The 13,664-nt window shown below is 39.9% G+C and overlaps 1 protein-coding gene across 6 annotated transcripts in view; it reads right to left on the bottom strand.

Moving 5' to 3' along the window:
* ZNF81 (zinc finger protein 81) overlaps positions 1 to 13,664 on the bottom strand; it is a 79,234-nt gene that overhangs the window by 20,387 nt on the left and 45,183 nt on the right. For all 6 annotated transcript variants that reach the window (XM_012477407.2, XM_012477410.2, XM_012477408.2 and 3 more), the window contains exon 3: positions 8,605 to 8,731. In XM_012477407.2, coding sequence (XP_012332830.2) covers positions 8,605 to 8,731 — 127 coding nt within the window. The remainder of the gene's footprint in view (positions 1 to 8,604; positions 8,732 to 13,664) is intronic.

The following is a 13,664-nucleotide window of genomic DNA, read 5'->3' on the forward strand; positions in this document are numbered from 1 at the left end:
GATCTCCCCAGCCTGTGCTTTCAGGGCCTGTGATGGCAGATACAGCCCTACTAGCCTCTGAACCATCCTCGAAGTCATTCTTCCCTTTTCTTGAAGGATAACACATGTTCACAGTCAAATAGCTTTACCATCACATTTCCTGCTTATAGAATCTAAGAAGTCCAACAGCTTTCCTTCATTTTCTCCTGTCTCTGTCCTCTTCAGTCCAACCTGGAAGCATTTCTAGTGAGACAGTTGATTGGATCCACAAGTCACACACCAAATCTCTTTAGTAATTGGTTGTCCAGACACACCCTTGTTCTTTCCAGAGTACACTTTCTAAATTTTTGCCACATGGATAGGCTGAAAATTTTCTACATCTTCAAGTTCTGGTACCTTTTTCCTAACAATTCTTTCTTCAATTTATCTCTTTCTTCTCACATTTTACTATAAGCAGCAAAGAGAAACCAAGCTGTGCTTTCAACACTGCTTGGAAATCTCCTCAGCTAAATATTCAAGTTCATCACTTACAAGCTTTACTTTTCACTCAATAGAACACAATTCAGGAGGATCCAAGATGGCCAAATAGAAACAGTTCTGGATTGCAGTTCCCAGCGAAAACACAGAGGGTGAGTGATCACCGCATTTCCAAACGAATTTTTACTGACCACAGACCAGGAGATTCCTGGGTGGAAAAGCGCCACAAGTCTCCAGTGCAGCTGTTTCAGTCGCGCAGTGGGTCTCCAAACAAAAACTCATACAAATCCAGGTGCTGTTTCAACTGGCGACTGGAACACCTGAGAGACAGAGTCGCCCATTCAACTGAAAAAAGGGGGCTGAAACAGGGAGCCAGGTGATCTGGTTTGGCTGGTCCCACCCCCACAAAGACCAGCAATCTGAAACGCTCTGGATTGAGAGTTTCACAGCAAGCACAGCTGGACCTGGGACAGTCCAGCTCTGTGGGGGAAAGGGCGTCTGCCATTACAGAGGCAGTCCACCACAACTGAGGCAGTCCACCATTATCGAGGCAGTCCACCATTACCGAGGCAGTCCACCGTTACTGAGGCAGTCTGCCATTACAGAGACAGTCCGCCATTACTGAGGCAGACCGCCATTACCAAGGCAGTTCTAGCTATACCCCTATAAACAAAACTGCAAGGAAGTTCACACAGCAGCTGGGCAGAGCCCATGGCAGCTCAGCAACGCCTCTGCTGGCAGACTGTGACTAGGCTACCTCCTTGCTGGGCAGGGCATCTCTGAAAAAAGGCAGCAGAATGACAGGAACTTACAAATAAAGCCCCACCTTCCCGGGACAGAGCACCTGGGGAAAAAAGTCAGTTATGAGTTCTGCTGCAGCAGGCTTAAATGTACCTGTCCAGCAGCTCTGAACAGAACAACGGAGCTCACAGCTCAGCACTTGAGCTCCTATAAGGGACAGACTGTCTCCTCAAGCAGCTCCCCGACCCCTGTATAACCAAAGAGACACCTCATAAAGGAGAGCTCAGGCTGATATCTGGTGCGTATCCTTCTGGGACAAAGATAATAGAAGAAGAAACTGGCAGCAACCCTTACTGTTCTGCAGCCACTGCAGGTAATCCCCAGGCAAGCAGGGTCTGGAGTGGACCTCAGCAGTCCTACAGCAGAGGGGCCTGACTGTTAGAAGGAAAACTAAGAAACAGAAAGAAATAACTTCATCAGCAACAAAAAGGACGTCTACTCAGAGACGCCATCTGAAAGTCACCAACCACAAAGACCAAAGGAAAATAAATCCACAAAGATGGGAAGAAACCAGCGCAAAAAGGATGAAAATACCCAAAGCCAGAATGCCTCTCCTCCTCCAAGGGATCATAACTCCTCACCAGCAAGGGAACAAGGCTGGAGGGAGAATGAGTCTGATGAATTGATAGAAACAGGCTTCAGAAGGTGGGTAATAACAAACTTCTCTGAGCTAAAAGATCATGTCCTAATCCAATGCAAAGAAACTAAGAACTTTGAAAAAAGGTTTGATGAAATGCTAATGAGAATAAACAGCTTAGAGAGGAGTATAAATGAATTGATGGAGCTGAAAAACACAACACCAGAACTTCGCAAAGCATACACAAGTTTCAATAGCCAAATCGACCAAGCAGAAGAAAGGATATCAGAGACTGAAGATCAACTCAATGAAATAAAATGAGAAGGCAAGATTAGAGAAAACAAGGTAAAAAGAAATGAACAAAGCCTCTAAGAAATATGGGATTATGTGAAAAGATCTAATATACGTTTGATAGGTGTACCTGAATGTGATGGAGAGAATGAATCCAAGCTGGAAAACACTCTTCAGGATATTATTCAGGAGAACTTCCCCAACCTAGCAAGGCAGGCCAGCATTCAAGTCCAAGAAATACAGAGATCACCACAAAGATATTCCTCAAGAAGAGCAACCGCAAGGCACATAATCAGCAGATTCACCAGTGTTGAAATAAAGGAAAAAATGCTAAGGGCAGCCAGAAAGAAAGGTCAGGTTACCCACAGAGGGAAGCCCATCAGACTCACAGCGGCTCTCAGCAGAAACCCTATAAGCCAGAAGAGAGTGGGAGCCAATATTCAACATCATTAAAGAAAAGAACTTTTAACTTAGAATTTCAGATCCAGCCAAACTAAGCTTTATAAGCAAAGGAGAAATAATATCCTTTATGAACAAGCAATTGCTCAGAGATTTCATCACCACCAGGCCTGCCTTACAAGAGCTCCTGAAAGAAGCACTAAACATAGAAAGGAACAACCAGTACCAGCCACTCCAAAAACACACGAAATGGTAAAGAGCATCAACACAATGAAGAAACTGTGTCAACTAACAGGCAAAACAACCAGCTAGCATCAAAATGGCAGGATCAAATTCACACATAACAATATTAACCTTAAATGTAAATGGGCTAAACGCCCCAATCAAAAGACACAGACTGGCAAATTGGATAAAAAGTCAAAACCCATTGGTGTGCTGTATCCATTAAACCCATCTCACATGCAAGGATACACATAGGCTCAAAATAAAGGGATGGAGGAAGATCTAACAAGCAAATGGAGAGAAAAAAAAAAGCAGGAGTTGCAATCCTAGTCTCTGAAAAAATAGACTTTAAACCAACAAAGATCAAAAGAGACAAAGACGGGCATTACATAATGGTAAAAGGATCAATGCAACAAGAAGAGCTAATGATCCTAAATATATATGCATCCAATACAGGAGCACCCAGATATATAAAGTAAGTTCTTAATAACCTATAAAGAGACTTAGACTCCCACACAATAATACTGGGAGACTTTAACACTCCACTGTCAATATTAGACAGATTAATGAGACAGAAAATTAACAAGGATATCCAGGACTTGAACTCAGACCTGGACCAAGCAAACCTAATAGACATTTACAGAACTCTCCACCCCAAATCCACAGAATATACATTCCTCTCAGCACCACATCACACCTACTCTAAAACTGACCACATAATTGGAAGTAAATCACTCCTCAGCAAATGCAAAAGAATGGAAATCATAAGAAACAGTCTCTCAGACAATAGTGCAATCAAATTACAACTCAAAATTCAGAAACTAACTCAGAACCACACAGCTTCATGGAAACTGAACAACTGGCTCTTGCATGTTGATGGGATAAACCATGAAATGAAGGCAGAAATAAAGATGTCCTTCAAAACCAATGAGAACGAAGACACAATGTACCAGAATCACTGGGACACATTTAAAGCAGCGTCTAGAGGAAAATTTATAGCAATAAACGCCCACATGAGAAGCAAGGAAAGATCTAAAATTGACACCCTATCATCAAAATTGAAAGAGCTAGAGGAGCAAGATCAAGAAAACTCAAAACCTAGTGGAAGACAAGGAATAACTAAGATCAGAGTAGAACTGAAGGAGACAGAGACACAAAAAACCCTCAAAAAAATCAATAAATCCAGGAGCAGGTTTTTTGAAAATTTCAACACAATAGCCCACTAGCCAGATTAATAAAAAAGAAAAGAGAGAAGAATCAAATAGATGCAATAAAAAACGATAAAGGGGATATCACCACAGATTCCACAGAAATAGAAATCACCATCAGAGATTACTACAAACAACTCTATGCACATAAACCAGTAAACCTGGAAGAAATGGATAAATTCCTGGACACTTACACCCTCCTAAGCCTAAACTAGGAAGAAGTCAAAATCCTGAACAGACCAATAACAACGGCTGAAGTTGAGGCAGCAATTAATAGCTTACCAACCAAAAAAAGCCCAGGTCCAGATGGGTTCACAGCCGAATTCTACCAGACATACAAAGAGGAGCCAGTACCACTCCTTCTGAAACTATTCCAAACAATCCAAAAAGAGGGAATCCTCCCCAAATCTTTTCATGAGGCCAACATCATCCTGATACCAAAACCCGGCAGAGACTCAACAAGAAAAGAAAACTTCAGGTCAACATTCATGATGAACACTGATGCAAAAATCTTCAATAAAATACTGGCAAGTTGATTACAACAGCACATCAAAAAGCTTATCCACCATGATCAAGTATGCTTCATCCCGAGGATGCAAGGCTGGTTCAACATACGCAAGTCTATAAACATAATTCACCACATAAACAGAACCAAAGACAAAAACCACATGATTATCTCAACAGATGCAGAGAAGGCCTTTAACAAAATTCAACAGCCCTTTATGCTAAAAACTCTCAATAAACTAAGTATCAATGGAATGTATCTCAAAATAATAAAAGCTATTTATGACAAACCGACAGACAATATCATACTGAACAGGCAAAAACTGGAAGCATTCCCTGTGAAATCTGGCACTAGACAAGGATGCCCTCTCTCACCACTCCTACTCAATATAGTACTGGAAGTTCTAGCCAGAGCAATCAGGCAAGAAAAAGAAATAAAGGGTATTCAATTAGGAAAGGAGGAAGTCAAATTGTCTCTATTTGCAGATGACGTGATTGTATATTTAGAAGACCCCATTGTCTCAGCCCACAATCTCCTGAAACTGATAAGCAACTTCAGCAAAGTCTCAGGATACAAAATCAATGTGCAAAAATCACATGCATTCCTATACACCAATAACAGACTTAAAGACAGCCAAATCAAGTATGAACTGCCATTCACAATTGCTACAAAGAGAATAAAATACCTAGGAATACAACTAACAAAAGATGTAAAGGACCTCTTCAAGGAGAACAACAAACCACTGCTCAAGGAAATAAGAGAGGACACAAACAGATGGAGAAACATTCCATGCTCATGGTTAGGAAGAATCAATATCATGAAAATGACCATACTACCCAAAGTAATTTATAGATTCAACACTATCCCCATCAAGTCACCAATGACCTTCTTCACAGAACTAGAGAAAACCACCTTAAGCTTCATATGGAACCAAAAGAGCCCCTGCATAGCCAAGTCAATTATAAGCAAAAAGAACAAAGCTGGAGGCATCACACTATCTGACTTCAAACTATACTACAAGGCTACAGTAATCAAAACAGCATGGTACTGGTACCAAAACAGAGATATAGACCAGTGGAACAGAACAGAAGCCTTGTAGGCAATGCCACACATCTACAACCATCTGATCTTTGACAAATCTGACAGAAACAAGCAATGAGGTAAGGATTCCTTGTTTATAAATGGTGTTGGGAAAAGTGGCTAGCCATGTGCAGAAAGCAGAAACTGGACCCCTTCCTAATACCTTACACTAAAATTAACTCCAGATGGATTAAAGACTTAAGCATAAGACCTAACATCATAAAAACCTTAGAAGAAAACCTAGGCAAAACCATTCAGGACATAGGCATAGGCAAGGACTTCATGACTAAAACACCAAAAGCATTGGCAACAGAAGCCAAAATAGACAAACGGGATCTAATTAAACTCCAAAGCTTCTGCACAGCAAAAGAAACAATCATTAGAGTGAACTGGCAACCAACAGAATGGGAAAAAATGTTTGCAATCTACTCATCTGACAAAGGACTTATATCCAAAATCTACAAAGAACTAAAACAGATTTACAAGAAAAAAACAAACAAACCCATTCAAAAGTGGGCAAAGGATATGAACAGACACTTTTCAAAAGAAGACATATACGAGGCCAACAAACATATGAAAAAATGCTCATCATCACTGCTCATTAGAGAAATGCAAATCAAAACTACATTGAGATACCATCTCACGCCAGTTAGAATGGCAATCATTAAAAAATCTGGAGACAACAGATGCTGGAGAGGATGTGGAGAAATAGGAACATTTTTACACTGTTGGTGGGAGTGTAAATTAGTTCAACCATTGTGGAAGACAGTGTGGCGATTCCTCAAGGACTTAGAAATGGAAATTCCATTTAATCCAGCAATCCTATTACTGGGTATATATCCAAAGGATTATAAATCATTCTATTATAAGGACACACGCACAGGCATGTTCACTGCAGCACTGTTTACAATAGCAAAGACTTGGAACCAACCCAAATGACCATCGATGATAGACTGGACAGGGAAAATGTGGCACATATACACCATGGAATACTATGCAGCCATAAAAAACAATGAGTTCATGTCCTTTGTAGGGACATGGATGAACCTGGAAACCATCATTCTCAGCAAACTGACACAGGAACAGAGAATCAAGCACCGCATGTTCTCACTCATAGGTGGATGTTGAACAATGAGAACACATGGACACAGGGAGGGGAGCATCACACACTGAGGTCTGTCGGGGATGGACGGTGGTGGGTAGGGAGTTGGGGAGGGATAACACAGGAAGAAATGCCAGATATAGGTTATGTGGGATGGAGGCAGCAAACCATATTGCCATGTTATGTATCTATGCAACAATCCTGCATGTTCTTTACATGTACCCTAGAACCTAAAATGCAATTATATATATATATATATATTTAAAAAACAAACAGGTTCAAAATCCATAAGTTTATAATGATACTCAAAAAAAGGGAGGTGATAGATTTGCTAATAATCCTAATTTGATCATTACACATTGTACACATGTACTGAAATATCATACTGTACCCCATACATATGTACAACTATTATGTGTCAATTACAGGCAACTTATTTGCTATATTTTCCTTGTTTTTTAAAAAAAATTTTTTTTTTGAGATGGAGTTTTTCTCTTGTTGCCCAGCCTGGAGTGCAATGGTGTGATCTTGGCTCACCGTAACCTCTGCCCCTAGGGTTCAAGCGATTCTCCTGCCTCAGTCTCCCAAGTAGCTGGGATTACAGGCATATGACACCATATCCAGCCTATTTTTTATATTTAGTAAAGACTGTGTTTTACCATGTTGGTCAGGCTGGTCTCGAACTCCTGACCTCACATGATCCACCCACCTCAGCCTTCCAAAGTTCTGGGATTACAGGGGTGAGACACCCCACCCAGACAGTTTTTTAAAAATAAGTAGGTATTATGGAGCCATCCTTGGGTCAAGACAGTAACACTAGTAGCAATCTTTTTATGATACTTATTATCAAATTGTATACTTTAAGTATGTGCAGTTTATGTTAGGTAATTTATATTTCAATAAAGAGAGAGGGAAGGGAAGGAGAGGGGAGGAGAGGGAAGGGGAGGAGAGGGGAGGGGAGGAAAGGGGAGGGGAGGAGAGGGAAGGGGAAGGGAGGGAGGAGAGGGAAGGAGGAAGGAAGGAAGGAGAAAAAAGAGGGGGAGGGAGAGAGGGAGGGAAAAGGAAAACTTCATTACATTGCCTTTGAACATGTTAGAACACCAATTCATTATTTTGAAAATGGATAAATAAAGGAAAAGAATCAAGCAAAAAAAAAAAAAAGAACACAATTTAGCCATATTCTCTGGTACTTTATAACAAGGATTGCTGTTCTCCCAGCTTGCAATAATATGTTCCTTATTTCTATCTGAGATCTCACCAAAAGTACTTTAACATTCATGTTTCTACCAACAGTCTGGTTAAGGCAATCTAGGTTTTTTCTGTCAAGCATATCAAAACCTAGCCCCTTCCTCCAGCCTCTACCTGCTACCCAATTCCAAAGCCACTTTCACATTTTTAAGGTATTTATCACAGCAGCACCCCATTTTCAAGTATAAAACTCTATATTAGTTTCCTAGGGCTGTTAGAACGAAGTATCACAAACTAGGGGGCTCAAAACAACAGAAATTTATTGTCTCACAGTTTTGGGGCCAGAACTCCAAAACCCCAAGGTGTTAGCAGGGTCATACTCTCTTTGAAGGTGCTAGGGAAGGAACTGTTCCAGGCCTCTCTTAGCTTCTGGTGGCCTCAAGTGTCTCTTGGCTTACAGATTTATCATTCTAGTCACATTCCATCTTCTCCTTGTGTATCTTCATATTGCCTTCCCCGTGTGTGTGTGTGTGTGTGTGTGTGGGTGTGTGTGTGTCCAGTTTTGCCCTTTTTATAAGAACACCAATTATATTAGATTAAGGCCCACCCTAAAGACTCTATTTCCAAATTTCCAAATAAGGTCTTTAAACAGCCAAGAGAAACCAGGTTGTGCTTTCTTGGGGGCTGGGGGTTAAGACTTTAACATATTTTATTTGGGGGACACAATTTAACCCATAACAGGCTCCTCACAACTTCATAGGATGGTTGTCCTTACCCACTGACAGCAGGTGGCTGTAGTTCTCCAACATTACATCCTGGTACAGGCGTCTTTGAGTAGAGTCCAGTTGCTGCCACTCTTCTCTACTGAAGTCCACAGTCACATCCTCAAATGACACTGATACCTGTAACAACACAGTCTTGTTCAAGGCAACATGATCAGCACTGGAGGATGGGGAGAAGACAGATAGGAAGTTGTTTTTAATACTTTTTCATCATAACATACCATATGGTATGCCCATTAAATATTTAGTTTAAATATATACACATATATAATATTGTATAGAATATAAAAAATCTAATCATAAATTTCTGCTATTCATTATGCATGACACTTAGTCTTCCAATTATTAAAAATGCTAATTTTTAGCAAGGATTTGACCTTGATCCTATTTTGTTGCTCATTTTTATGAGAAATTTGTGCTCTATAACTTTTAGAAGGAAGCACATATATCTCCTCCATCCCAATTTTTAAAAATTTCACATAGCTCCCTCTCCTGTTGTTTTCATTTACTCTTCAAAAATATGGTCTTTTTGTCTCGATGCCTTTTTATTGGTCATTTCTAATTTGATTCCGTGGTGGTCAGAAAGTATACTCTGTGTGATTTCAACATATGGTCTATCTAGGAGAATGTTTCCATGTTTCCCTGAAAAGAATATATATTTGGTTATTGATGGCTGTAGTGTTCTGTAATATGTAAATCAAGTTGGTTGAATGTTGTTGAAATTTCCTGTTGCATCACTGATTTGTTTTCTACAGGTTTAATCACTTATTTGTCAAGATTGTCGTAAAAATTGATAAAATGTTAACGTTTATACAGCTATGCAAAGGACACGGAATAGTCAAAAGCAAGAAAAAGTATGAAGGATTTATACCTCTTAATGTTAAGATATACTGTAAAGCTACAGTAATTTAAGCAGTATGGGACGATGTAAGCACAGACAGACATATCATTAGAACAGAATAAAGTCCAGAAACAAACCCACACATATACAGACAATTTTTTTTGACAAAGGTGCCAATGAGATTCAATGGGCAAAAGAGAAGTCTTTTAAACAAATTGTGCTGGAAGGGCTAGATATCAGTATTAGGAAAAAACCACAAACCTTGACCCACACCTCACACCATATGCAAAAATTAACGAAAATGAAGTTTCAGTATGACTGCATTGCTTTTATCAGACCAACCTTCATACAGATAACAATTATAAACTCTGAACAAAAAATATTTTAAAAACTATCTAAGGATACTAAGGAGCAACCCAAGTCAGGCTGTACTTGGAGGAGAGCTGACACTTAGAAGAGAGCTTGGCACTTTAGCTTGTGAATAGGCCCAGTCAGTGCCATGTGGGGTAACTAAAATTCCAAGAGAAGTGGTGCATGCCTATGGTCCTGGCTACTTGGGAGGCTGAGATGGGAGGACTGATTAAACGTGGGAGGTCAAGACTGCAGTGAGCTATGATTGTGCCACTGCACTCCAGCCTGGGCAACAGAGCCAGACCCTGTCTCAAAAAAAAAAAAAGAGATAGAGAGGAAAAGAAAACCACCAGTGTTATCGCCTTGAAGAATCAAAGGGGAGTTCTACAGTCATCACTACCCCTGGAAAATCCAGGTAGTGGGGTTTCCAGAAAGGCACTGAAAGAGAGAAGGGTGCCTAAATTCTGTGGATGAACTCTGCCCAAATCTCCAGTCGACCAGTTAAATGAACTGAAACTTGAGCTACCACATACCACAGAGAAAACAGTTCCTAGTTTGATCCAGGCATGTTAAGTGCTTCTTACAAAGCAAAACAAAAAATCAGCACTATTCAGAGGAATTAAACAGAATCAAGCATCTCTAATATATGTTTCACAACAAAGATACAATCCAAAACAACTTAACAGAGAGACAGAAAGGTGTGGAGTGAAAGGGAAGAGGCTCAAGAGAAAATGCACTCAGAGACTGACCTGAGGTGATCTAGATGCTAGAATTAGCAGAAAAGCACTTTAAATCAGTTAGTTATAATTATGCTCAAAAACGTACAAATATGTTCATAATAAATGAATAAATAGGATAGGCCAACAGAAATATAAACTATTAAAAAAACTGAAAAATACCATCTGAAACTAAAAAGTTCACTGGATGGGCTTAACAGAGGAATAGAGATAACTGAAGAAAGAGGTAATTAACTTAAAGGCAGACTAACAGAAATTATCCAATCTGAAAAGCAGTGACAATAAAATTGAAAATAAAAACAAATAGAGTCTCAGGGATGATGCTATGGTTTGAATGTTTGTGATCCCTCCAAAATTCATGTTTAAACTAAATCCTAATGCAACAATATTAAGAGGTATGGCCTTTGGGAGGTATTTAGGTCATGAGGGCTCATGAATGGATTAGGAGTGTTCTTTTAAAAGGGCTGGAGGGAACTAGCTATGTCCTTCCTTTTTGACCTTCCACCCTTTCCACCATGTGAGGACACAGAATTCACCCCTTCTGGAGGACACAGCAACAAGGTGCCATCTTGGAAGCAGACAGCAGCCTTCACTGGGTATCTATGCTGCTGGTGTGTTTATCTTGCACTTCTCAGCCTCCAGAACTGTGAGAAATAAATTTCTATAGTTTATAAGATACCCAATCTCAGGGATGTTGTTACAGTAGGACAAACAGACTAAGACAGACGAGTAAGACAAAAATCAAAAGATCTAACATACATGCAATTTAAGACCCAGAAGGAGAGAAGGGCAGAAAAGATATTTTTAAATATAATGTGCAGACATATATACCATGGAATATTATGTAGCCATAAAAAAGGATGAGTTCATGTCCTTTGCAGGGACATGGATAAAGCTGGAAACCATCATTCTCAGCAAACTAACACAAGAACAGAAAACCAAACACCATATGTTCTCACCCATAAGTGGGAGTTGAACAATGAGAACACATGGACACAGGGAGGGGAACATCACACACCAGGGCCTGTTGGGGGGTGGGGGGCTAGGAAAGGGATAGCACTAGGAGAAATACCTAACGTAGATGATGGGGTGATGGATACAGCAACCCACCAAGACACGTGTATACCTATGTAACAAACCTGCAAGTTCTGCACATGTACCCCAGAACTTAAAGTATAATAAAAATAAAATAATAATGTGCAGAAACTCCTCAAATTTGGTGAAAGACATACATTTACAGATTCAATAAGTTTTGCACATTTCAAACAGAATAATATGCATAAAACCATTCCTAGGAACATCATAGTCAAACTATTGAGAACCAAAGAAGATAAGATTTTACAAGCAGCCAGAACAGCAAAAAACAAACAACCCCCCCAACAAATATTACATATAGAGAAATGGTGATTCAAGTGACCACTTATTGCTCAACAGAAGGAAATGGAGGCTACAATACAGTTGGATGGTACTTTTAAAATGCTGAAGAAAATAAAGCATTATCTGGCTGGTTAAATGTTAGTTCTTTGATTAGAATTTATTTCTCACAGTTCTGGTTAAATGTTAGGAGTTCTGAAGGCCTAGGAATAATTCGTCATGGCTTTTTGCACCACACACTGGGTTCTTGGCATCACCATCTAAGCCATCCTTTCTTTTTCATGAAAAACAACAAAAGAGTTTGCTCAGCCTGCTTCCTGCCAGAAGAATTTTGGGGGCTAACGTATTTTTCCATTTTTTATTGTTTATATCCCTTTCAGTCCAAAGTGGTAGTATTTCTGCTAAGATAGTTTGCTGTAATATTTTATCTTCTGTGAATCTCACTGGGTTTACTTCATTAGACAAAAGCTATACCCATAGATGTCTCTGAAATTTAGGATTTCTCTAACATTCTCCTTAAAATCTTTTCCAGCTTCCACCAACTTCTCAGTTTGAAGGACACTCCCACATTTTCAGGGTGCCCAATTCCCAGTACCAAGATTTGTGTTACTTACCTATTTGATGCATAGAAAATCACTCTAAAACTTAGTAAGTTAAAACAACTGAGTCACTCAGCACAACAGCCTGTAAGAAACTGAATCTTACCAACAATCACTTTGAGTAAGCTTGGAAGTGGATCCTTCCCTAGTCAATCTTCAAGATGAATGTAGCCCCAGCCAACACCATGGACTACAGCCTTGTGAGAGACCCTGAGTGAGGGGACCCATGTAAGCCACACCTGGATTCCTGACTCACAGAAACTGTGAGGTAATAGATGAGGGCAGCTCACAACATGGCAGCTTGCTTCATCAGAGCAAGCAAGAAGAGCCAGAGAGTGTGCCGGCAAGCTATCTTACAGTCTCTTATAACCTAACCTCAGAAGGGCTATCCCTTCTTTGAGACACCCAGGCTGGAGACAGTGGTGTGATCTTAGCTCACTGCAACCTCCGCCTTCCGGGTTCGAGTGATTCTTGTGCTTCAGCCTCCCTAGCAGCTGGGATTACAGGCATGTGCCACCATACCCGGCTAATTTTTGTATTTTTAGTAGAGACAGAGTTTCACCATGTTGGCCAGGCTGGTCTTGAACTCCTGGCCTCAAGTGATCTGTCCACTTCAGCCTCCCAAAGTGCTGGTATTACAGGCCTGAGCCTGAACTTGTTTTACAGTTTCTAATAAAGTTAAAATATATCCACCATATAATCTAGCAATTCCATTTCTTGGTAGTTAATAAAAAGAAATGAAAACATACATCCTCAAAAAACTTCTATAAGAATGCCCATAGCAGGCTTGATTCATGATAATAAAAAACTAGACACATTCCACAAATGTTCATCAACACATTAATGTCTACACAGATTGTAGTGTCTTCATACAATGGAATACTCAGCAACAAAAAAGGAACTATCTTACAAGTGCATAATACCCAGCATTTATCGGTGCACCATCTGATTAATTATGTATCAGCATTATTACCCAATTCTAATCCTGTGCTTGGAAGATGCAATCTCCGAAAACCTGCTACTGTTTTACCAGATCCTGGTCAAATAGATGATCATGAGTGTACAACAGTAATAGAAGATACTAGGCAGCAAGCAACCTGAGTTTTCTGATATTCTTGTTCAAAATGCATATTTGATAAGGTTTACTGAGG

This window comes from Aotus nancymaae, unplaced genomic scaffold (assembly GCF_030222135.1).
Source record: "Aotus nancymaae isolate 86718 unplaced genomic scaffold, 86718_ANA_hifiasm-v0.15.2.pri h1tg000058l, whole genome shotgun sequence".
NCBI classification, from domain to species: domain Eukaryota; kingdom Metazoa; phylum Chordata; class Mammalia; order Primates; family Aotidae; genus Aotus; species Aotus nancymaae.